This window comes from Narcine bancroftii, chromosome 1 (assembly GCF_036971445.1).
Source record: "Narcine bancroftii isolate sNarBan1 chromosome 1, sNarBan1.hap1, whole genome shotgun sequence".
Taxonomy (NCBI): domain Eukaryota; kingdom Metazoa; phylum Chordata; class Chondrichthyes; order Torpediniformes; family Narcinidae; genus Narcine; species Narcine bancroftii.
This window is the reverse complement of record NC_091469.1, coordinates 204,861,364-204,888,211: the sequence shown is the minus strand read 5'-3', so window position 1 is coordinate 204,888,211 and position 26,848 is coordinate 204,861,364. Positions and strand designations below refer to the sequence as shown.

The 26,848-nt window shown below is 41.8% G+C and overlaps 1 protein-coding gene across 8 annotated transcripts in view; it reads left to right on the top strand.

The window, feature by feature from the left end:
- The window catches only part of LOC138738452 (rab GTPase-activating protein 1), a 256,049-nt gene that overhangs the window by 209,865 nt on the left and 19,336 nt on the right, over positions 1 to 26,848 (top strand). For all 8 annotated transcript variants that reach the window (XM_069888749.1, XM_069888718.1, XM_069888692.1 and 5 more), the window contains 8 exons: positions 330 to 404; positions 2,776 to 2,901; positions 4,999 to 5,142; positions 13,677 to 13,718; positions 14,331 to 14,459; positions 22,248 to 22,340; positions 23,619 to 23,729; positions 25,210 to 25,314. In XM_069888749.1, coding sequence (XP_069744850.1) covers positions 330 to 404; positions 2,776 to 2,901; positions 4,999 to 5,142; positions 13,677 to 13,718; positions 14,331 to 14,459; positions 22,248 to 22,340; positions 23,619 to 23,729; positions 25,210 to 25,314 — 825 coding nt within the window. The remainder of the gene's footprint in view (positions 1 to 329; positions 405 to 2,775; positions 2,902 to 4,998; positions 5,143 to 13,676; positions 13,719 to 14,330; positions 14,460 to 22,247; positions 22,341 to 23,618; positions 23,730 to 25,209; positions 25,315 to 26,848) is intronic.

Here is a 26,848-nt window from a genome sequence, read left to right as displayed (position 1 = left end):
TCACAGACAGTGCAGGATTCGAACCATGGTTGAGCTAACCACTATGCTAACTGTGCTGTCCTACAAATGACTCATTAAGTGGCTTTCACATTCCTTAAAACTACAGTTGACAAATTCTCCTTTTTTTTTAAATGAACCCTTATATTTGTGCCTGTATCCTCTGCATAAACAAAATGTATATCTACTGAACCTGACAGGCAAGGATTTATCAAATGTTGCTTCATTTTCCTAAATCTGATGGAATTTTCCATTCAACGGATGTGTTTTGTTCAGAATTGTGTATGATAAATGTCAATGAACTCTCAAAATCTCAAATTGTGTACCTTCAGGCCTATTCGGTTTATGATGAAGAGATTGGCTACTGCCAAGGCCAGTCGTTCCTCGCTGCAGTGCTTCTTCTGCACGTAAGTATCGCTTCGGTTGTTTGGAGCCGTCAATGGAGTTCAAATAAAACCCATTCAATATGCGATGCTATCCTATGGATGTATTTAGTTTTTGCATGATCTTAGTTCAAAATTTGTTTTAAATGTTGCTAAACACTTGCTCATACAAATTATCTAAAAGAATAGTTATGATGTTGCCTATTCTACAACAGACCAATGTTTAAGCAAGCTGTTTGTTAATTTTCAAAGCACGAGGATTTAAAAAGGGGTGTTTTATGGCTTCAGTTTAAAATATTTTACCTCTAAACTTTTCCATAATAAAGCAGATTATTTCCCCAGGTACACAGTTTTTGTTAAAGAGATGGTCAGAGATTGTATACAATAGGGTGTAAATTGAAAACAATTTGATCTAGAACTTGAATACCAAAAAAAACTTAGTGTGGCAGAATTTAATAAGTAATGCATTTAAAATAGTTGCTGAAAACTTTTAATCTAAAGTAAAATTTTATTTGTAATGTGTTACAAAGTGATGAATCCATTCTCGACCCATAAATTTGTTGATGTGCTTCACTGATTGGGTAACTTCCCAAGTTCTTTTTCCATTTGCTGCCCAATAATGATGAATATTTACTTGTTATTTAAGTTCCAGAAACCTTGTTATTTGTGTCCATGTTTATCCTTTTTATTCTCTCATCCTCATTTATTGTTGTAATGGATAGAATAAAGGGCATTTGATGCTTTTGAAATGATAATTAATTGAAGTTCATTTTGAAATGTTAATAGTAAGTGTGCCTAAATCTATGAGTGTATACTGTGTGACTGGACAATAGAGTTTTGTCTTCAAATCGCACTGTTCCATTTTGGTAGATTTGTGGGTGGGATGGGTCCTTTAAAATGTTGGTTGATATTCTGAAGTAGCAGGAGGTATGTTGATGGAGAGGCAGAGGGTCTGTGTGATGGTCTGAGCTGCTTTCACAGTCCTCTGGTTTCTTGTGGTCTTGGACAGAGTGGTTCCCTTCAATGAGGCACTAATGGTGCATGCTTTCAATCATACATCTGTAGTTGTTGAGTGATGCGGGGAAATACCACATTTCCTCGGGCTTTTGAAGAAGTGAAGGTGCAGGTGCACTCTCCTGTCTATCACATTGATGAGGGTGGCCCAAGTCAGGTTGTTGGAATTATCCACCCCTAGGAATTATTTTCCTCTCCAGAAAATTAAGGTCTGTGAAAATCTTTTGCCCGTCCCAACTCACACAATTTCTCTTTACCTATCAGCTCTTCTTCTTGAAAGCAGTTTTGGGAATTTTAGCCTCATTTCCCTCACCCCTTCCTCTGTGTAACCCTCTACAATATTCACACTTCCAATTTCTGGTTTCCTGATAATCCTCCGTCCAGTAGCGACGTTGGCTTGAAAATGATCTCTGACCTCTTTCTAAAATGCTATTTTATCAGTCATTTGTTTGTCCGACCTGTAATTTGGCTCAACATTAATTTCATTTTTACAAATATCTGTAAGACCCATAACCATGATGGAAGTTATTTATATTCTTATTTGGATCTGGGTGTCACAGGCAAGACCTACATTTGTGTTCATTGATAAATGCCCTTGAGAAGGCTTAGGGTTACTGCAGTCCTTCTGGTGAGTGTCATCACAGGGTAGCTAGTTCTAGGATTTAGACAAGCAATGATGAAGGATTGGCAAGATTATTTCCGTGTCTGGATGATGCGTGACATGGAGGGAACCTGCAGGTGCTGGTGTTCCTTGTGGAGGCCACAAATTGGGAAGTGTTACCAGAATGGCCTAAGTAGTGCATTTTGTAGATTATGTGCACTGTAAGGCAATAATAGAAGGAAAGAATTTGTAGGATGGGGTGCCAGTCAAGCAGGTTTCTTTGCCCGAGATGGTGTTGAGCAGCTTGATTGTTGGTTCTGCCTTCATCTAGCAGAACAAGTGGAAGCGATCTTATCACACTCATTTGGCCATATAGATGGCATTAAGGCCTTGAGGTGTCAAGAGTTGAGGTAATTGGGATGTTGTCTATATCCAGGGCTTCCAGTGCTCTAGGCCATTTTTTGCCATCACTTGGAGGCAATCAAACTTGTTGGAAACCAGTCTCTTTGAATGCAGGATCTTCGGAGGAAGTTGAGGTGTGGTATCTACTTCTGGCAGGTCATAGTTACCATCGTATAGTGTGAATAGAATTTATCATCTTAACTGTCGTCAAAGAAACAACTTGGCCCAATGTAACAATCCGCTGAAAGGGAATGAGCAGGTCATTTGCAAAGAACATCTGAATAGAGCTGTGATATTTGCTGATGGCTCCATTGGTTTTGTTGCTCAGACATTTTCAATGATTCAAAGTGATAAGACTTTTTCAATTTGTTGTTTCAGATGCCTGAAGAACAGGCGTTTAGTGTTCTTGTCAAAATCATGTTTGATTATGGACTCAGGGAACTTTTTAAACAAAATTTTGAAGACTTGCATTGCAAATTCTTTCAGTTGGAAAGACTGATGCAGGTAAGAAATGGAAATGCCTAAATCATTTTGTGCAGAAAGAAGGGTCTGATGCTGCTGAAGTTTGGGAGACTTGTGGAGACACTCAGGTTATGGTCATCAGAATAAATTCAGAGCAACATGGAAATTGGCTGATCTTTTAAAAATCAAACTTGGAAGAATACTAGTAATGCTTTGGAGCTATGTGGAAGAATCTTCAGAATATTTTCCTCTTGTATTGATCACCAGTTGTGTGAGGTGCAAATAAATAACTGGAAAAGGAGAAAAAAATTGCTGGAGACTTTGATCAGGCACCATCTCTGCAAGGCAAATTATTGTTTTGGATCCTCGATAGTTCATTAGAAAGGAGTTGCATTTCTATTTCAGAAATATATAAAAATAAATCTATGAAATATTACATTCACAGCCATTCTGTCTGGAAACTGTTCTCCTTTCAAATGTTTTCCTTATAGGATTTCACATGAGAAGTTAATGGATCAGTTTTCCTAATTTTAACTTCATGGAGGCTATATGCAGTTTTTTTTTAAAGAATGAAAATGGGCAAATAGTCCTTTAACGTTGACTAATTTTGTCTATATTGCTCATTTGTGAATGATTTATTCAATGCTTTTTAAAAGCAGTGTAATGGTTTGTTTTACTCAGTGCAAAAGTAGATTTGCCCTGTTTATTTAAAGCAAATTTTTGTGTATTTTGATCTAAAACTACAGATTTCATCTTCACATTCTTGAAAAGGTTTCAAGTAATGGCAGAAATACACCAGAACAACAATTTCTGGTATATAAGGAGGTATACTTGGAGTGGTAAAACGAGCTATTTTCCCAATCCTTCCATTCTGTAGAGGAGGTTGATTTTCATGTTATGAATCCCATTAGTAGTTGTCATGTTAGAAATCACTATTTTCAATTCATTTAAGCAGTTGTTCTTCTAAATGTCCATTTTCATTATGCAAATCAAGATGATCAATGGTATTGCTGTTTGTGGGAGGTTTTTGCCTCATCTCATACACAAACAAAGGAGAATTGCTCAGTCCACTGTACACATCTCCAGAGCATATTCAAGATTCTTTTATTGTCATGTAATAAAACAGAAAACGTAATATCACACATAATTTCCTTTAGTCTGCTGTAAGGCAGACAAAGGGTCGCCATTAATATTGCCTGATGCCTCTTGTAGTAAGAGAAAAAGAAGCAAAAGAAAGTCCCTTTAGAGTCTGTGGATTCGCCTTCAGTGCTCATCCATCCTCTGTAGCCACACAGATCCTTGTTCTATCTGTTGATAACCTGATCTCTAGATCCAAATCTCTGATAGAATCAGGAAGGCTTCAGTGCCTGAGGCCTTTGGGAGCCTTTGCTTTCAACAGCCTCTTGAATCCTGCTTTCAATATGAGCCAGTCTCCAGAAGCCCACAGCTGTGTGGATCCTTCGACTCAGGTCACCAGAAGCCCACAGCCTGTAGGGGTCCTTCAACTGAAAGTCACTAGCAGCCCGCAGCTTGTGTGGTCCTTCAACCATAGGTCTCCAGCAGTCAGCAGCCTGTGTGAGTCCTTCGACCACAGGTCACCAGCAGCCTGTGTGAGTCCTTTGACCGCAGGTCTCCAGCAGCCTGTGTGAGTCCTTCGACCGCAGGTCTCCAGCAGCCTGTGTGAGTCCTTCGACCGCAAGTCACCAGCAGCCTGTGTGAGTCCTTTGACCACAGGTCATCAGCAGTGTGTAGCCTGTGGTTTTTCAACCACAAGTTGCCAGCAGCCCGCAGCCTGTGTGGGTCTTCAGCCGCTGAGCCCTCGCTGATCCACTGCCGTGGTCACCTTCCTTGTAGAATCAACTCCAATGCTTTGTCTTCTCAACGGTGGGGAGGGGGGTGGGGGGAAGGGGGGTGTTCTCCTGTTTCTGGTACCCTGTTCTGTTATGTAGCTCCACCATATGAAACAAAGCTTTAAATTGGCCTTCTATCCAGGTTTTTTTCTGGTGACAGGAAGACCTATAGTTCTAAATGGCTTTCATAGGATAAATAATCTCTTGAACATATCTTAATGTGTGATTACTTTTGCTGGACGTGTCAAGCTGTATATTACTGCACTGTTAATATTGTCTTCATATTCAGGAGTACATTCCAGATTTGTACAACCACTTCCTAAATATCAGCCTTGAAGCACACATGTACGCCTCCCAATGGTTTCTTACACTTTTCACTGCAAAGTTTCCACTCTATATGGTCTTCCACATCATTGATCTACTACTCTGTGAGGTAAGTGTCCATTTTTTTAAGAGGAAGCAATTTAATCACCGACGTATGAAGTTTCTATAACTAGAACAGCCTTGGAATGGTTATAGAGCATGAGGAGACAGTTTTGGGGCCACACTAGTTCTCTACCAGAGTTCCATGCCCTGACTCCTTCAATACAACTGTGCAAGGATTTCCTCACTATATTGTTATCCAATTATTTGATCATGGTGAATGGCAGTGCTGGCTTGAAGGGCTGAATGGCCTACTCCCACACCTTTGGCTATTGTACATGTTACAATGTTGAGACAATTTAAGAGTGTTTGGGGTTTAATGTTATTTCACAGAGTGCAAAAAGAACTTTAATTCTTTGGTTTTGTTTTACATTTAATAACATAAGTGGGCATCAGCCATTCAGACCCTTAAGCCTCTTCTCCAGGTCCTGCATCTGATCTGGCCAAGTGACCTAAATCTTGCAACATCTGATAAATACATTTGATACACTTTGGGCTATGTGAATGGTAATTGCTTTAGAAATTGGTCTTGAGATATCAGTATGATAGGGAATTTGAGTGCACAACAGCATTTGGTTTGGCTCCTTCAATTCAAAACACATTTCCTGAATTTAAATTGATTTCCTTAATGCATCATCTGTCTTCCCTTTAAAACGACAGGTTGTATTCCTCATTGGCATTTAATATGAAACATTCGCTCTACTATGTGTGAAAGGGCTGAAATTAATTTGTTGATTCATTTCCTGTCATTTGAATTCATCACCTATTTTTGCTGTTGCTTTCAAGGACAAGTTTGAACTGGTCTAACTTGTTAATCCATTAAAAATATAATAACTCCTATTACTAGATCAAGTAAGAGGCTTGGTGTTCTGTGGCACTGACTAATCTGATTTCTTGAGTCTTTATTACCATCAGGTAGCCACAGTATATGGGCGTTGTATTTGCTCTTCGATTGCCTGCTGAGTGCAGGACAGCATCAGCTAGCCCAGCCATTCTCAATTTTTTTGACTATGCCTCCCCCCCACCAGGACACAGTTTATGGGCCACATTCCCTGTGAAGCATCAAGTTTTGGTTTCATCTATACTTTTCTCCTACCGACTATACAAAAGCATTAAATTTTATTGCATTGCGTGAGGTAAAAAGAAAATGAAGCTTTTACTTAAGTGTGCTGCAGCCTCCAGGGGGGCTGTAGGGCCACCATTGAGAATGGCTGAACTGGAGTAAAGCAGTACCTTGACTGGCACCCCTACCTCATTGTAAGCATTAATGGCTCTGTCCCTCTGTACTGAAGTGTGTGCCATCTACAGGGTGCATTAAAACAGTTTGTAGATGCTTTCTTGACAGCACTTCCCAAAACCACAGGCTTGACTCCCTGGAATGAAATAGGAATACATGTAGATCACTCAGCCCTCATGTCTGCCCTGCCGCTCAGTAACACAGCTGATAACCTCAATTCCTCTGTGCTATTTCCTTAGAGTCCCCAATTCCCTGATCTTTCAAAAATGTGCCTGCTTTTAAATGCACCCTGTGAGCTCACATCATAGAGAATTGCAGATATTCATGGCCTGTTTCCCTCATATAAACTTGGACACAATCATCCTCTGCACCATGGAGGTCCCTTTACCACACAGACTACAGCAAATCAAATGACTTGAAGGCATTTTGGGATTGGAAATAGTTGACATGGCCAATAATGGTCACATCATCTGGTTGAACAAAAAAAACCCCTTCTGCTCAGCTTTTGGGTAAAGCTCACATCATCTATACCTGTAGCTAGTTTATTGGATTCTGTGGGACACCACTGATGTGCGTCATTTTGGTTTTGAAATGAAATTTGTTTAAAAAAAAATTCTCTGTCCCTTTGAAGGTGTTGGTAATGCTACCATTAAACATTATAAATAGGGACTGCGAGCAAATGGACAGTTTTAAGTTGAGATTGTACCAGATGTTACTGTCACATATGGGGAACAAATTAATGTTATTCCAGAATAATTAGGAAGATAGGAAGAGAATTATTGATCATGATCTACCAAACTTGATCAAGTTATTGTTAACATCTGAAGTCTGAAAATGCATTAACTCAAATTCATAAATCCTTTTGCAGCACACACTCAAAACCAATCCAGTCATGTGCATTTTATGCGGACCTTAATTGTGTTGTCACCAGGCAACAGCTCCTGTCCATTATTTTGTTTGGGACCCATGCAGACAGATTTTTTAAAATTGGTCTTCCCGAGTATCTCCAGGGATGCAGTGGTTGTACTTTCATCAGCCACATGGTGGTGCTGTCTATAGGACAATGATCAGTGATATCAATGAACCATGGGCCTCTGACTACATCTTGGAGTTTTGACTACAGTACGGGGTATGTTTGCAATGGTATTTGACATCCTTGTCTTCAGGAAGCCACCTTGCTTCAGTCCATAAATGATGGCATTTCAGCTGAGCTTTGACTTCAAAGATAAATTTAATTCAAAGATCAAATTATTCACTTATATTGCTGTATTATATGTATAATGCAAATTGGTTTGAAGCCATTGCATATTTTGTAGTTAATAGTTTTCCCATTTAGTTCTGCCAGTTTAATGTATTTTCTAATAACCACAAAGTCCCCCATTTTGCAGTGATATTAGAGAAAGTTTTAAGTCAAATAAAAAAGTCTGCTGAAAGAACTCGGGTCAGGCAGGTTAGAGAAGAGTTGTCCAGTACATTAAGGACAGAGTGGAATAGATTGAACAGGGGTCCATAGGAGATTGGTGAACCAGGGAGGGGTGAAGGAAGATGGACAGATGGGCAGTTGGAACATAGAACATAACACAGTTCAGGCCTTTGGCCTACGATATTGTGCTGGCATATATAAAACTACTCAACAATCTAAACCTTTCCTACCTCGCACCCATAATCTCCTAGATTTTTCTTGCATCGAAGTGTGTAAGAGTTTTAAATGTTCTTGTTATGCCAGCTATCACCACCGCCACCCCGACAATGTATTCCAGGCACCAACCACTCTCTGTGTAATTTTAAAAAAAACTTACCCTGATGGTTCCCCTGAACTTTCCTCCCCTTGCTTTAAACAGATGTCCATAAGGTAAAGGAGCAAAAAGCAGTCATTCAGCCCATCAAATCTGCTCCTATGGATTCTCCCAATCAGCCCTATTCCCTTGCCGCCTTCCCATAACCTTTGAAACTCTGACGACTATTCCGATACCTATCAATCTCTGCCTTAAATGCACATGATAACGTGTCCTCTGGTATTTGCTTCTGTTGCCCTAGGAAAACCAATGGTTGTTTAACGTTTCAGGCTGACCATTTCATCCCTATAGATGCTCCCTGACCTGCTGAGTTCCTCCAGCAACTCAGTGTTTGCTAAATGCAGATCAGGCAGCTGTGATGGGGATGAAATGGTCAGGCCACAGTCAGCTACTCTGAATACTAGGTGTAGCCCAGGAATCCAAATTGATGAGAAATATTTGATACCTGCAGAACAAAATACTCTATTAAGTCTGCAATGAAGGGAATAGAATCAACAGACATGTAGAAGTGACAGATGAATTGTTGTTCCCAACATTTTTTTTCTTGCACCATGGCAACTGTGAATATTTATATCTGCCTTTTGTATTTATCATCTCTTTTTAGTTTAATGTATAATATGATGCTGTGGTAATTGTTTTCATGAAGTACCTGTTCAGCTGCAGCAAATAAGGATTTTGGTGCATTGACAATAAACTGATTATTATAAGACATAGGAGCAGAAATGGGCCATTCAGCCCATCGAGTATGCCTCTCCATTTAATCATGAACGGATCCATTTTCCCTATTTAGCTCCACAGATCTGCATTCTCCTCAATCTCTGTATTAAATACACCCTGTGACCTGGCCTCCACAACCGCCTGTCACAACAAATTCCACAGACTTATCACCCTCTGGCTGAAAAAATTCCTACACATTTCTGTTCTAAGCAGATGCCCTTCAATCCTAAAGTTGTGCCTTCTTGTCCCAGAGTCTCCAACCATGGGAAACAGCTTTTCTACATCTACTCTGTCCATGCCTTTAAACATTCAAAATGTTTCAGAAGATTCCCCCTCATTCTCCTAATTCCAATGAATACAGGCCAAGAACTTCAAACACTCCTCGAATGATAATCCTTTCATTCTCAGAATCATCCTTGTGAACATCTTTTGAACCCTCTCCAATGTCAGCACATCATTTAAATGAGGAGCCCAAAACTGCTCACAATACTCCAGGTGAGGTCTTAACCAGTGCCTTATAAAGCCTTAAAATCACATCTCTGCTCTTGTATTTTATTCCACTTGAAATGAATCCTAGCATTGCACTTGCCTTTTACACCACCATCTTAACATGCAAGTTTACCTTCAGATAATCCTGAATGAGGACTCCCAGATCCCTTTGCATCTAGGTATTTTCAATTATCTCCCCAGAGAAGAATCTGGCTGTTTTTTCTACCAAAGTGCATGACCGTATACCTTCTGACATTAGATTTAATTTGCCATTTCTCTGCCAATTTCCAAATCTAAGTCTTTCTGCAGCCTCTATCTGCACATTTGACCACAAACCATAGTCTAAATTGTTAATGTACAACATGAAAAGAAGTGGCCCCAACACTAACCCCTGTGGAACACCACCAGCAACTGCAGCCAATCTGAATATATTTGTATTCCAAACTCTCTGCTTCCTGCCAATCAGCCAATGCTCTCCCCATGCTCGTATGTTTCCTGTTATACCTTGGGCTCTATCTTGTTAAGTAGCCTCATATGTGACACCTTATCAAGTGGCTTCTGAAGATCTAAATACAATACATCACCCATATCCAGCCTGCTTGTCACGTTCTCAAAGAATTCCAATAGATTGTCAAGCAAGATTTTCCCTTAAGGAAACCATGCTTGCTTTGGCCTATCCATGTGCCTGCAAGTTCAGCCTGCTTGTCACTTTCTCAAAGAATTCCAATAGATTGTCAAGCAAGATTTTCCCTTAAGGAAACCATGCTTGCTTTGGCCTATCCATGTGCCTGCAAGTACTCCGTAACCTCATCCTTTACAATCGACTCCATCCTTTTACCATACACTGATGTCAGGCTATCCATCCTATTATTTCCTTTCTGCTGCATTCCTCCCTTCCTGAATAGTGGGATGACATTTATGATTTTCCAATCTTCCAGAACCATGCCACCATCTATTCATTCCTGAAAGATCATTGTCAATGCCTCCACAATCTCTACCACTATCTCTTTCAGGACCCACGACCTGATAGTGCAATCCATCTGGTCCAGGAGATTTATCCACCCTTAGACCTTTCAGCTTTCTGAGCACCTTCTGTCTTGAATAGTACCTGCACTCATTTCCCTGGTACCCTTCAACATCTGGCACACTGCTCATTTAGTTCCTTGGCCATCTCCTTGTCACATTATTTCATTGGCATCATTTTCTAGTGGACCTATATTTACTTTCACCTCTCTTTTATTCTTCATATACTTTAAGCTTTTTGTATCCTCGTTGATATTATTTGATAGCCTACATTCATACTTCACCTTTTCCCTCATGAGTTTTTTTTGTTACCTCTGTAATTTTTTTTAAAACTTCAATCCTCTATGTTACCACTAATTTTTGCTTCCTTGTTTGCCCTTTCTTTTGCTTGCACGTTGGCTTTGGCTTTCCTTGTCAGCCATATTGTGACATTTTTCCATTTGAATATTTACTCTTTTTTTGTTTGGTATTTATCTTGCACCTTTCCCATTTCTTGCAGAAACTCCATCCATTGCTGCTCTACTGTCTTTCCTACTAGTGCTCCTTTCCAATCTACTTTGATCAGTCCTCTTTCATGCCACTGTAATTCCCTTTACTCCATTGAAATACCAACACTTCTGACTTTACTTTCTCCTTGTTAAATCTCAAATTGAATTCATTCATATTGTGATCACTGCCCACTAATGGTTTCTGTACTTTAACCTCTCTAATCACCTCGGGTGCATGACAACACCCAATCCAGTACAGCCAAATCCCTGGTGGGTTTATCAACAAGCTGATCTAAACAGCCATCTCATTGGCTTTCTATAAAATCTCTCTTTAAGATCTGGTCCAACTTGGTTTTCCCAATCAACTTCCATGTTACAATCCACCATGGCTGCCGTATTGTTGCCCTTCTGACATATCCTTTTTAACTGCTGTCGCAGCTACTATTTGGAAGCCAACAGTGTCTTTACACTTGCCATTTCTTAACTCAACCCACAATGATTCTAGGTTTCTGATCCTATGTCACCTCTTTAATGTTCCTTACCAGGCTGTCCCCTCTGCTTACCCGCATATCCTTTACTTACACTTGGTCATTCAACTCCCAATGACATCCATCCTTTAACCACGATCCATGATGGCCAATACATCATAACAGCTCATTTATAGCAGTGCCTCAAGGTCATCCACTTTATTTCTTGTGCTGCGTGCATTTAATTACAAAACTTTTAGCCTTTTATTTGTTACATTTGTCTCTGTGTCCTGTTGCATTCCCACACATCTCCATGGCTGCAATTTTGCCATATCAGCCTGTCCTTCCACACGAATTCCCTACCATCTGTCCCTACCTGTCTGCCTACCACCTCTTCCTCTGCTTTTCCACTATGGTTCCCACCTCCCTGCGAATCCAGTTTAACTTCCTCCCCCCATCTTCCCGAACAGCATTAGCAAACCTCCCTCAACAGCAGGAGCAAACCTTCCTGCCAGAATATTGGTTCCTCTGCAGTTCAGGTGCAACTTGTGTCATTTGTACACATCACCACTTGCCCAGAAAAGGTCGCAATGATCCAGGGATTTGAAATTCTTCCCCCTGCACCATTTCCTCAGCCATATATTTGTCTGCACTATCTTCCTGTTCTGACTTCCCTAGTTCAAGGCACTGGGAATAATCGACAGATTGCCACTTGGAGGTCCTGCTCTTCCCTCTTTCCTAACTTCCTAAAATTACTTTGCAGGACCCACTCCTGCCTGTCATTGGTACCAATATGTACCATGATCTCTGGCTGGTCACACATCAATAAAAAATAAAATAGCTTTTCATGTTCTTCAAGGCAGTTTTTAGGGAATATTGGGAGGTAATTTGAAAAATAGTGTGTTTGATTTTATGGAATAGAATCTTTGCTGTGAATTTTGTATTTAGTGGGTCAGACCACACCTGCCCTTTGAACAATTTATGGTGTCAAGCTTCACAGTGAACGGAGATGCACTGAAAGATGAGAAAGTGGAAGAGAAATGTGAATCATTCCAAATAAGGAATTGCCATGAGGACAAATTGGAGAAGTAATTGAAATTAGTTATTTCAGTCTAAGTTAGTAAAGTGCTTTATTTATTTATTTTGTTTAGACATACAGCCCAGTAACAGGCTATTTAGGCCCATGAGCACATGCCACCCAATAACACCCAATTAACGTACAATCCCTGGTACGTTTCGAACGGTGAGAGGAAACCCATGCAGAAACAGGAACACATACAAACTCCTGACAGACAGCATGGGATTTGAACCCTGGTCCCGATCACTGGTGCTGTAACAGCATTCTGTTAACCACTGTGCCAGTCGTGCCTCCTTGAAATAGTTGGCCCCACTGCATGAGTTTCTGCAGCAAAAAAGAGTGAGACTCAGTGGGGACCATTGCTTTCTCTCTTCATCTACTCTTTGTTAAAATTCATGTGACAGATAAATTAGAAGATGTGCACTTCTTTGGATTTACTTGCCTTCAGATCAGGCATATCATACAGAGATATTCCATGCTTTAATTGAGTTGGCCAGGGCCCCATATGAAAAAAAATAATTTGCATGCTCCCAGTTTTGGTTTTGAAATTGCTGTTCAGATTACACCAGAGAATGGGAGTTGTACATTTTATCTGCTTAAACACCCAAGTTTTTTTTTAAACTTTTAATAATCTTGTTGCTTTTTAACAGCCTTTTCTTTCCTCTCCTAAGGTAATGTGACAGAAAAACTGGCAATTGGGAATGTTGCATTAAATTATATTAATCATGCCCTGTGTAGAATTCAGCAAAGTTCTGTTCACCAAGAATGTGAGAATTGAGAGATTTAACTAACTAGAAATGTATTAACATTTGAACGTGCTCTCTATTGAACCTCCTGGCTTCGATTTGTTGGGATTTTTACTGTTTTCTGTAATTGAATTATGTGAATTGAATGAATTGCTGCCCTGATGCCCATTAAAATGTTGTTGAGCTTTAGGCCGATTTGTCAAAATTGTTTCTGTAGCTGCATGGGAGCGCAAGACACTGCCCTATTGTCCTAATCTGCTCTGACCAGTTAGTCAGTCTTTAGCTTTCACCAGCAAAAACAAAAATGCTAATACTGAAATGACAAAGCGATTTAAGCCACAATGCCTGGACTGGTCAGGCATCCAAAACCATAACCTAAGTAAACATACTTTTAAATTTTCATAAGTGAATATAAAATGTCTAGTATATTATGTCCAAACAATAAATTTGCAAGTGCTCAGTAATCTGCTTGAACCTTATCTGTGGTATTTTTCTTTTTAAAGGGAATAAGTGTTATCTTCAATGTTGCACTTGGTTTATTGAAGGTAGGAATCTCAACTTTTCATTCAAACCTACTGTGAGTTAAATGATGTATTGTTTTCATTTCATTTTGATTCTACAAAAATTGTTTTAGATCTGGCCCTTCATTAACATGACAGTCGTAAGCTTTCACATGCTATTCCACCCAAAACTGTTCAACTATTTCACCAACGTCCGTGAGGAAGGGCAGAATTCTGACTGGAGGACTTTGTGTTGTAATATTCATTTGCTATTTCGGAGAAAATAAATTCACTCATGAGCTTGGTGGGGAATAATTGAGTTTTGGATGCTCTCTGTTGGATTACTTTCAAAATCCTTTTCCTTGTGATTTGTATGCCACACTGGGTAATACTGAGCAAGTCTCTCGCCGGGAACAACTGCTTTATATTGTTTCTGTACAATTGTGCTCAGCTTTTATGCTCATGTGAGGGTGACCTGATTTATGAAAGGAATCTGCTTAGAATGGGACAGGCAATGTGAGCTGGGCATTTGCGCAAATTTGTTGTCTGCGAGCAGTGAGCAGGGAAGTGTATGTGTCAGGATTTTATTGAATACTAATTGTCAATTCCACAAACTTGTTCACTTAATACAAAAGTCTTTTACAATCTCTACCACAGACCTCAAAAGACGATCTTCTGTTAACGGACTTTGAAGGAGCCTTAAAGTTTTTCCGGGTTCAGCTTCCCAAAAGGTATCGCTCTGAGGAGAATGCTAAAAAGCTGATGGAGCTGGCTTGCAGCATGAAGGTAATCAAGCAAATGTTTTGTTTTGAGGAGTTTTCTTTGAGGGGAGAGCACAATTCAGTTGTGTCCAGCAAGGCAGGTCATTGAATTGTTCTGGGATACTGCAACATTTGGAAATTCATTAATTAAAAAAGATATTTAATTTCTTGATGAACGTGAAATGCTGCTAACTGCAGAAAATATGTGGAGATTACAGACTGAAGGCATGTAAACACATCCTTGGGGTAATTTTCATTGTGGGTACCATGGCTATCCCAGACTTGAAACAATAGAAAAATTGCAAGTGTTATTTCTTAGAATTTTGAAAATAATTTTTGGTAAGGATTTACAAACAAAATGCTTCATGGGCTTTCCTGGTTTAAAAAGAAGTTCTATTATGTTATGTTACTAGAATCAAAAGTACATTATTTGTTCTATATTCTCGCATATATTCAAGCACTAATACGCACATGTGCAAACACTAGTGCGTATGTATGTGCATGGACCCCACCACTTACACTTTCCTGAAGTTATGGCACTGGATTACACTCCAGATTTTGAAGTGACGTGGCTGTTGGAATGGAACCAAGACAGTGAAATACAGTGCAAAAACACAAATGCTGGAGGAACTGGCAGGCCTCACAGCCTCCATAGGAGGTAAAGAGGTATAACTGATGTTTTGGGCCATAGCCCTTCCTCAAGGTATGAGTAAAATGCAGACAGGTGCCTGAATTCTCTCTCCTCCAGGCCACACTAGTATATTACTCCTAATCCACACTAGTATATTACTCCTAATCCACACTAGTATATTACTCCTAATCCACTGTGCCTCATTTTTGTTTTAGAACTTTGTGAATCCTGATTAAAGTAAATAAAAACTTCACAGTTGTTTGTTTACCCTATCTATTGTAACACTTAACCTTAAACCACTGACAGATTTGTCAAATATGATTTTCCTTTTGTAAATTTATGCCAACTCTGCTTAAAATTCTTACTCTATTTCAAGAACCCTGTTACCACTTCCTGAATAGATTCAAAAACTATTGTTGACAGTCATCAAAAGTGAGATTTTAAAATTGCAGATTACTCGTACCTTGAAGAAGGACTCAGCCCTGAAATATTGGTTATATATCTTGATCTCCTATGGACACTGCAACATCTGCTGTCCTCCTCCAGCATTTCTGTTTGTATTATAATCACCGTCTGTAGACTTTCGTGTTTCAGTGAAATACAGTGTGCCTGTTGGAATATGAATATAGGTACATGTACAAAGTACATGTTTTCAAAGTATACGTGAAAACCCTCAACGAACTAATTTTTCCTTTCTTCCATTATCCCTGATGAGAAATCTCTGAATTTATCTTAATGCAGATGCAAACTAAATCCATTTCTTTTTGACTGCCCCTGTTGTACACAATAGGCCATTTCAGGTGAAGCCTCCACCTGAGGCCAGCGACAGGAGCAGATTGAAAACTGCGAACTCACCTTTCAGGCAGCAGCTCTAAAAGGCTGCTCCAGCATTCCATTCATATTCAGAGACGCCTCATAGCACCCTCTGAAATTGATGGAGGCGAGGCGACTGGTCCTGCAGCACCCCACACATCATAAATATCTAGCATAGTAATGGCCATCTTCCCTACCCATAATCCCCCATTCAGGTGGAACTGCTCTGTGTTTCCCAGAGCCGTTCTATCTGTGTGGGGGATTATCCGTAGAGAAGACTGCCATTGCTATGCCGCATTATGAGCCGCAGAGAGAGAGGCCCCGAAGACAGAAGTACCCAGTGAGGTGCTGTAGCAGCCAGCTGGACTGTCACAGCATGCCCCAATGGTCCCCACCGATCTCTTTCCCCCCCCCCCCCCACCACCGCTGTCAGGTAGCTGGGCGGGGGGGGGGGGTGTCAGGCAGCGGGGAGTTGGGTCGCGGACTGATGGAGTCATCAGCCCTCCCCTAAGCAGCCGCTTCCAGCAGCAGCACATTCAGGAGTGTCGGCGGAGCCCAGCACTCTGCCAATTATCCCTTCTCGAGGAGGGTTGGCGTCAGTACCTCGGAGACACTCTGGGTACATTCAGTTAAGTAGGTATTTAGCTGCAAGGGGGAGATAATCTGCGGCTTTATGTGGTGGGGGGGGGGTGTTTGGGCCACCTGAAAAGGCCTAGTGAACTATAGGCCAAACAATAAGTAACAGTGCTATGTCCATAAGATGGAGGAGCAGAATTAGGCCATTCAGCCCATGTTGTCTGCTCTGCCATCAAACCATGGCTGATGTATGTTTCCATTCAACTCCATTATCCTGCCTTCTCCCCATAATCTTTGATGTCCTTACTAATCAAGAGCATGTCAACCTCCACTATATCCAATAATGGACTCCAGAGCCATCTTTGGCAATGAATTTCACAGATTCACCATCCTCTGGCTAAAGAAATTTATCTTCATCTCTATTCTAAAGGGATGTTCTATTATTCTGAGGCTGTGCCCTTTGGTCTTGGATTCTCCCACTACTAGAAACATCTCTGCATTCACTTTAACCCTTTTAATGTTCAGAATGCTTCGATGAGATCTTTCTAAACTCTTAACGAGTGTAGGCCAAGGACCATCAAGTGCTCCTCATACATTGACTCTCTGAGATCATTTTCTAAAACCTCTTCTGTACACTCTCCAACCAGCACATCCAGATATGGAGCTCAAAACTGTTCACAATACTCCAAATGTGGTCTGACCAACTCCTTATAAAGACCTCAGCATTAAATCTTTGCTTTTATATTGCCTTCCTTGCTACCAACTCAACTTACAAGTTAACCTTTAGGGAAGTGTATTCCATCTACCACTTCTTTCCTTTTCTCGCAACCTATCCAAATCCCTCCATGGGCATATAGGGACTCTTTGGTTAAGGAGGTCAGAGGGGTTGATTTGCCCGGAAATTTTACATGGAGCCTGAACTGCGCCTGTATCTAGGCCACCTCGATTCTCACCTCTGGTCCTGCATGGGCTGCTGCTTCCTCCGTGAATCGGCTGCCAGCTTAGGCAGTGGGTGCAGGAGGGCTGTCTCCGACCCTGCTCCATTAGAGGCCGATACTCACATCCTTCCCCAGGCCCGGGCAGCTTCATCATCCAGGAGAAGGCCCATTGCTGTGGGGGTGATGCCACACAGACCCTCTGATGTCATAACACAGAGATGCAAGAAGTTCACAGCAAGTCGTTCCATCCATCAGCAGCAGACCTGTGCTCAGGTTGCGACCGCCCTGTCACATGACAGCCAGCCCCGGCGTATGCATACTGATATCATAGGGCTTGAACACTGATGATGAGTGTCATTTCCCCAGCAACGAGCCGGTTTGCAGACCCTGGATTGGAGGAGCGAAGCACAGAGTCCAGGATCGGAATATGGTAGAGTGGGGTCACTGTTATTGTTAACTTGCTTATCTTTTTTCTTTCTCTGTCCAATTATCTTTCTTCTTGATTAGCCTGAATTTTCCCTACTATTTTGTCTGAATTTGGGAGGGCAGTTGCCCCCCCCCCCTCCCCCCCACCCCCTATCCTGGCTCGTACGCCTATAAGTCTCTCTGTAAACTCCTTGCTTTCTCGATACTACACACCCCTCCACCTATCTTGGTATCATCTGCAAACTTGGCTATAAAACCCTCAATTCAATCATCTAAATTATTTGCATACAGTGTGAAAGTTAGCGGATCCAACACTGACCCCTGCAGAACACCACTTCTTGAATAGATTCTGGCAGTCAACCAGAATCTTTATTTCCACTCTGCCTTCTGTCAGACAGTTTAATCTTTTATGTATGCTGGCACCTTTCTCATAATAGTACCATGGGCTCCCACCTTGTTCAGCAACCTTGTCAAAGGCCTTCTGAAAATCCAAGGAAACAACATCCACCAACTTTCCTTTGCCTGGCCTGCTTGTTACTGCCTCAAAGAACTAGTAACAGATTTATTTTGCAAGATCTCCCCTGAAGGAAACCATCCTGACTTCAACCTTTTTTTTATTTTGTGCTTTCAAGTACTCCAAAGCATCCTTAATAGTGGACTCTAGAATTTTACCAACCACTGCAGTTAGGCCTCTCTCCCTTTTTAAAGAGTGGAGAGACATTTGCAGTTTTTCAATCCTCTGGAACCATTCCCAACTCTAGTAATTCTCGATTGTCACTACTTATGCATTCACAATCTCTTGAGCTAGCTCTTTCAGACCCTGGGGCACATCCAAATCATGTGACTTGTCCTCCTTCAGCTTCTCAACCACCTTTATCTTGGAGATAATAACTATACTGTAGTCACTGAAAAAACACACAGAAGCTGGAGAAACTCAGCAGGTCAAACAGTGCCTTTATGTAGCAAAGGTGAAGATACATCAGCAACATTTCAGGCTTGAGCCCTTCATCAAGGTGTGGGTGAAAATGAGAGATGTCTGAACAAAAGGGGGGTTGGGGGTGGGAGATGATAGGTGGAGGGTGTGGAACACTGCGGTAGGGAGGGGAGGAGTCTAGGCTAGGTGGAGAGAGAAAGGAAGTAGGAACTGGAATAACTAATTAAGTGGGGGAGGGGGAGAAAAGCAAGCTTATTAGTGGAATGCAGTGAATTCAATGTTCATACCCTGGGGTTGGACAAAAAATGAGGTTTTGTTCCTCCAATCTGCAGGTGGTCAGGGTAGGGTAGTGTGAAAGACATGTGAGCTTGAGAGTCTGACTCAGAATTGAAATGGTTGGCTACGGGGAGGTCGCTTTTGTTGCGGACAGAGAGGAGGTGCTGGGTGAAGCGATCTCCTAATCTGAGACTAGTCTCTCCAATGTAGAGAAGTCCACAGAGGGTGCACCGGAATGCAGTAAATGAGTTCTTTGGAGGTACAGGTCAAGTGTTGCTTCACCTGAAAGGTCTGTTTGGGACAGACCTGAAAGGTCTGTGTGGTGAGGGAGGAAGTGTGGGTGCAGGTATTGCACCTCCTATGACCATAGTGGAAGATGCTGGGGGGGAAGGATGGGTGGGGAGGGAAGAGTGCACAAGGGAGTCACAGAGGGAGTGGTCCCTATGGAAGGCTGAGAGGGGAGGTGAAGGAAAAATGTGTCTGGTGGTGGCGTCCTGTAGAAGAGCTGGAAATTCCGGCGGATAATTTGTTGGATGAGGTGAAGATGAGGGGGATTCTGTGTTTATTGTTTCTAGGGGCAGTGGGGAATGGAGGAGATCCGGGGGCCAAGTTAATAGTAGTGAAGAAGAAGCCACGTTTGTGGAAGAAGGCAGACATTTCAGAGGCTGTGGACTGGAAGACCTCATCTTTGCAGCAGATGCAGTGGAGACAGAGAAAGAGAGAAGGGGATGGAGTCCTTGTAGGGGACAGGGTGTGAAGACATATAGTCAAGGTAGTTGTGGGAGTTTGTAATAAAAATCAGTGGAGAGTCTGTCTCCTGAGATGGAGACAGAGAGATCCAGAGACTGGCGATGAAGATGTCATCAAGGTAGATGAACACAAAATCAAGGACGAGGCCTACCATGCCCATAAGTCTTTGGAAAGTTCGGGCTGCGTCTTGAGGCCGAAGGGCATGTGCAGGAACTCAGAGCCCAAATGGGGTGATGAGAGCCGACTTGGGGATGTCTTCTGGGTGGATCCGAATCTGATGGTAGCCACATACCAGGTCAATCTTGGAAAATACCTTGACGACATCCATGTTTGCCATAAAGTCCTAGATATGAGGGAGAAGATACCGGTCAGCTGTTGTGACCTCATTAAGATAGCGGTAGACCCCACAGAGTCTCCATCCCCAAATGTTTTGGGTACCTTGTGAAGCGGAGATGCCTGCGGCCAGTTTGAACAGCGAACTATGCTCATTTCCTCCATCCTGCGGAACTTGTCTTTAGCCAATTGGAGCTTGTCTTGGGGGAGCCTGTGTGTGCATGCATGGAGTGGCGGTCCAGTGATAGGATATGGTGCTGCACCCCATGTTTGAGGCTGGCTGTTGTGAACTGGGGAGCTATGTTGTATGGAAAATTGACTAGGATCCTGGCATACTCATTACTGAAGAAGGTCACTGAAGCAAAGTGGGTGCAGTCAATTCAGCATGGTGCAAGGTGATCAATTCAAACATCTTGGAATTGATGAACGTTGTCTTTTCAAATCGACCAGCAGGAGTGCACCCGGAGTAGTTGTGACACATCGGCGATGGTAAAGGTCCACTTGAAATGGCAGGAGTTGAAATTGAGGGGAATTGTGCAGACCCAGTATGTCCTGACACAGTTGGCAATGGTGAAGGGAGGCCCCTTCTTTCCAGAACGAGTGTTGGTGCTCAAGGGGGGGGCAACACACTGACCTCCGCTCTCATGTCAATGAGAAAACGCTGCCCTGAATGACAATCTCAGATGTAGTTGATGTTTTTGGCCGGCTGTCGGTACCACTACTGACGACCGGCCGAGGCATTTCCCAGATGTCTGCAGGGTGGTCAGCATCAGTGGACCACGGAGCTCGATCTTTGGTGGTAGTAGCACCATTTGTCCTACAGGTGTTGTTTGGGGCTGGCGTCGCTGTCACCCTTTCTGCGGAGGCTGGGCTGTTTGTATCGCCTGGCCCTGCTGTTTGGCTTGTCATGCTACATCAGCATGGGCTGCCAGCCGTCGGGGATCGGTGAAATCGTTATCTGAGAGGAGCAGGTGGATGTCCTTAAGCATTTGTTCGATGAAAATCTGTTCAAAAAGGAGGCAGGTCCTGTGTCCATCCATCAGGGTGAGCATTTCATTCATGAGCACGGATGGTTTTCGGTTGCCTAGGCCATCCATGTGCAGCAGTTTTGCCACGGGAGAGACTGAATATATGCTTGAGGAGCGTTTTGATTCCTTCGTACTTGTCGCTTGGTGAAGATAATTGATGATATGCCCAGCGGTTACTTGGTTGAGCACACTGACACATGGTAGTATTTTGTGGCATTGGCAGTTACCTGGAATATGTGGAATTGGGCTTTGGCTTGTTCAAATCATACCTGTAGTTGTGATGTCCAGAAGGTGGGCAGTTTGAATGAAATTGCAATTTGTAGATTTGAATTGAATCCTTCCAACATTTAGTAATCCGAAAGAGGCCGTTTTGGATCATTGTGTGGTCACCGCTGTAGTCGTCTGTGAGTTGTACAAACATTAAATTTAATAAATTTAATGTTCAGTTCAAAAGTCACCGTCAGGCAAAATAACTGTCGCCCAGTCTCTCTTTCGTCTCTCTTCTCGATCATGTCATAAACATTGAGGTCCAGCTCATATGTATTCCGGCTCCCCTCTCGCGAGCGTCTGAACCTCCAAACGAGAGTTCGAGAACTAAGTGGCGCGATCCGCCACAACACTCACTTTTTCCCCCGACTCTCTTGAATTCCTGGCACGTCACTGAAGTCTTCAATGGTGTAGACGGTTGCAAAATACCTTTTTAGTTCACCCACTATTTTTATTTCCCATTACCCCTTCTCTAGCGCAATTTTTCACCAGTCTGATGTCCTTTCACTTGCTTCTCTTTTCATGTCTAAAAATAACTTTTTGTATCCTCTTATGTTTTGGCTAGATTACTTTTGTATTTCATCTTTTCTCTCCTTTTTTTCTTTTGTTGATTTATAAAAGCTACTCAAACCATTGGCTTCCTGCTAACATATTAAATGAACACTTTAACATACATTAATGAACTCTAATTATCGGAAAACCCCAAATGCATTGGTAACTTGTTTCTTCAGCTAACAGCTTATGTTTTTGTTCTTTTGTTGTCCTTATTTTATTACTGAATTATAAATGGGAAAAAAATTGTATGGCTCGTGTTTGAATTTGTCAATGTTCATATAAACAGATCAGTCAGAAAAAGCTGAAGAAATATGAAAAAGAATACTTGATAATGCGGGAACAACAAGAACAACAGGAAGATCCCATTGAAAGATTTGAAGTAAGGAATGATTAAATGGAGTAACAATCAATCTGCAGAGGAATTTGGTGGGTCAAGCAGCATCCGTGGGAGAGAAAGAATGGTCAATATTTTGGGCCGGGACCTTTCATCAAGGCTGACCTGGCCTGACACATTGACCATTCTTTCTCTCCCATGGATGCTGCTTGACCTGCTGAATTCCTCCTCCATTTGGTTTTTTGCTCCAGATTCCGGCATCTGCATGCCACCCTCAGTGATAAATGGTATAATTTCTCAGAAACCCAGGGTCCACGTTTGACTCCATTGTCGTTGAATGTGTTATTAATTCAATGAAAAAAAATCCTCTTGAATTTCAAAATGTCCTTGTGGCTGTTTTACTGCAGAGATGGAAGTTCTCCATTTTCACCTCTCCTGTACCTTCTGTTTTTTATACAAAGGTCCAACCGTATGTCATCAATTGGCCCCACATCAATTGATGTGGGCTGGGCTTTAGTTAATGCAAGTGCACATTGTGAGTGCTGCTGCAGACCCCAAAAGGCCCACATCAGCGGAAATCATGCAACCTCTAAACTGCTCAGAACTGTTGACAGTAGTTAAGCCACTTGCCAGCAGTGTTTGTGAAGACAAGTGTTGAATGTGATTTCCATCAGATCCCTTTCTATAGAACTGTCAACAAAGATTTGATTATCAGCAATTTTAGAAACACTGAGAGAAAATTATAACTATTTCATTCAGACTTGATTTCAAAAAAACTTCCAAAAATTTACAACAGTAATTAGACTCAGAAGAGTCTAATTTCTGGATAGCAGAGATTAAAACATATTGTTTCTCTTTCTCTCTCACAAAAGCTACAATTCATTTATTTCTGTTAAATAGCATTGATTAATTAAAAACTACAATATTGCAAAAGCTGTTATTCTCAACATTTGCACAAAGTAGTTAATCACAAACATTTTTTCACTTAAATCTTTCCATTATTGATACCGTGAAGAATATCTGCTGAAGTTTGAATATTTTAAATTTAGACCTACAGGTCATTTCGGCCCACGAGTCCATGTGCCCAATTTACACCCAATTAACCTACACCCCCGGTTTGTTTCAAATGGTGGGAGGAAACTGGAGCCCCCGGGGAAAACCCACGCAGACACGGAGAGAATGTACAAACTCTTTACAGTGCATTGAACTTAAAATTACTTTATTACTATTGATGTTAAAAGACAGTATGCATTAAAGTTTAAGGTTCAGTTTGCAGAAATGTATCCTGGTAATAAAGGATATTATTGTTCTGCTTCTCCCCAGCGTGAGAACAGGCGTCTACAGGAGGCCAACATGAGGTTGGAACAGGAGAATGATGACCTGGCACATGAGTTGGTTACCAGCAAGATTGCCCTCAGGAAGGACCTAGACAATGTAAGCATAAATTCCAAGTCTTGCTGACCAAACTGCATTGTATCGGTTGTCCACTTTTATTTCAGCATTAATTGAAAAAGAATAAAGTCTTGAAGTTAAATCACACCAAAAATATCTTGCAGCAATGAAAACTGCATGATTTTACTTGTAGCAATTTTTTTCCTTAACAATGTAGTTTGAAAGGTTAGCTCTCTTTAGGTCCTTTCAGGTGGACCCTCCACCTTGAAGGCAGCGGCAGAAGCGGATCTTAACTTGCAGACTCACCTTTCAGGTGGCGGCCCTAAAAGGCTGCTTGCAGCATTGCCTAGTCCACCTGAAAGGGCCTATTCATATCCAGAGGCGCCTCGTAGCACCTCCGGATCCGATGGAGGCGCTACCTGTCATAAATATGCAGGATTGCATTGGCCGTCTTCCCTACTCATAATCTCCCACACAGCTGGAACCACTCTGTGTTTCCCACAATAGTTCCAGCTGCATAGGGGATTATGGATAGGGAAGACCGCCATTGTTATGCCGCATTTTGAGCTGCAGAGAGCGACCAGCCAGGCTGTGACAGCCCGCACCAGCTGCCCCCGCCAGGCACCCCTCCCCAGTGGGGCAGGGGCTGTCAGACAGCAGGAAGTTGGGTCACCGGTTGATAATCATCAGCCTGCCCCCAAGCAGCTGCTTACAGCGGCTGCACATTCAGTTGCCTTATCCCTCCCTGAAGAGGGTTGGCGTCGGCGCCTCAGAGGCGCTTCTGCTGCATTCAGGTGAGTATGTCTTTAGCTGCAAGGGGGGAGATTATGCGGCTTTACACTGGGGTGTTTAGGCCACCTGAAAGGGCCTTTTGAGAAAGTTATTGATAGTATAAAATCATTCACCAGCTCAAAATGTGAACGTTATATCTGCAAAAACAAAGTAGAGTGAGTGTACCCTCTCCTTCCCTTGCTTCTATCCTGAGCATCTGGAAGCTGTTCTTAATATTTAATGTGTTAGCACATTTTCACAGGTTTTTCTTTCCCTGGCCATTGTGAGTGCAGTTCTAAATTATTCCCTGTTTAAAATTTGAGGCAATGCACAATTTAGCTGTAAAGATGTTGACTGTAATAGTCTATTTTCTCCCCTCCACAATCAATCTTGGTGCAGAATCTTGATTCAAAATATTGCATCCTATGAAAAAAAATAATCCTATGAAAAAAAATAATCCAGTATAACTTGTCATCACTGATGTCTCATGGAAGGATTAAAACTTGCTAGAATGTTAAATAATGCCATGAACAGCGTGCATCTTCCTTACATTGTCAGAAATTTGTTTCATAGTTAAAACAAATCAGACAGGAGTATGTATCTGGAATTTTGGAAATGAAAGCAAGCCTCAGCTAATGGAAAAAAAATATCTGAACTAACCTGTTTTTATTGAATATTTAAAAGTTTGAAACAAAACCCATCAACGTTAATTTAAGATACATTAAGTAGGCTTCTTTGCTTCATCCTGCAGGCAGAGGAGAAAGCAGATGCATTAAATAAAGAACTGCTCATGACCAAACAAAAGTTGGTCGATGCAGAGGATGAAAAGAAAAGATTGGAAAATGAAGCCACTCAGGTGAATGATGTTTGTGGCATCACTGGGGCATAGCTAACAGAGCATTGGACTCCGTTTCAGATGTTTTACTGTTTTAAAGGCCAGTTGAAGCACCCTAAATAGCTACATGGATAAATGCATCATATAGATCAGTGCAGCACAGGATCAGGCCCTTCAGCCCACATTGTCTGTCCTGAACATAATGTCCAATTAAACTAATCCCATCTCCCTGCATGTTCTACATTCCTCACTCCCTGCTTGTTCATGTCTGTCTTACTGCCTCCAAAACATTTTTGTAGCTCCTTCCACTGCTTTTCTTGACACCACATTTTAGGCACCTGCCACTCACATTTTTTAAAAAAACTTGGCCTGCATATCTCCTTCAAACTTTTCTCCTCATGCCTTAAATCTATGTCCATTACTATTAGATTATTTCCACCCTGTGAAAAAGATTCTGACCAGTTACCCTCTCGCTGCCTCTGAGTTTATACACTTCCATCAGGTGTTGTCTCATCCCTGATGTTTCAGAGAAAACATCCAATTTGTCCACCTCTCTTTATACCTAACACTCTCTAATCCAGGCAACATCCTGGTGGATCTTCTGCATCTTCTCCGCATCTTTCCTATAACATAGACCTGCACATAATGCTCCAAATGCAGCCTAACCAAGGTTTTAAACAGCTGGAACATGTTTTTCTGATGTGTAAACTGCCCTGACTGATGAAGGTAAGCATTCCATCTAACATTACCACCCTATCTATTTGCATTCCTACTTTCAGGGAGTGATGGACTTGCACCACAAGATCCCTCTGTGCCTCAGTGCTCTTGAGGATGCTGTCGTGTACGTCTTGCTTTCCCCTTGTATTTGGCCTCCCAAAATACAGCACCTCACACTTGTTTGGATTAAGCTCTATCCATAACAGATACTCCTTGCTGGCCATGTTGTCTTCAGCATTGCATTATGCTCCGTTGAATCGGCTTATTAACAAAGTATAGGCTCCTGTACAAGGAATGACAATCTTGCCCCTTAATCACCTGGGGAAGAGGTCAAGGTCAGGTTCATGCTGGGTTCATAGGAAGCCATCCCATCAGTCCTGTTCCCCCTCCCATTCCCCTGTATCCCAACCACTTGTTCTCATTCCCAACAACTCCTCTTTGTTCTTCCCGTTAACCCAGACCGGGACTAATTCACGTGGACTTGGAGAGAATTTGAATACTGAATATAGGCAGCTACTGAGTCAGGATCATCCCTGTTTTCGAGATCTGAGTCCAGCAGCATTATCTTCGGCCCCACTGTACCAATGTTCTAGACACATGATATTTTCCCAGTCATGTTTACTAAATTAAACATTTCATAGTAGCACAGCATAATTGGCATTTTGTCCTATTTGTCTGTATCTGGTCCATATTCTTCTAAATATTTCCTATCCATATATCTGACCAAATTACTTTTGAATGTTGCGATTGTACCGCCTCTATGGTTTCCTTGGACAGCTCGTTCCAGATACAGGCCACCCTTTAGAAAAAGTTACCCCTCAGGTCCCTTTTAAACCTC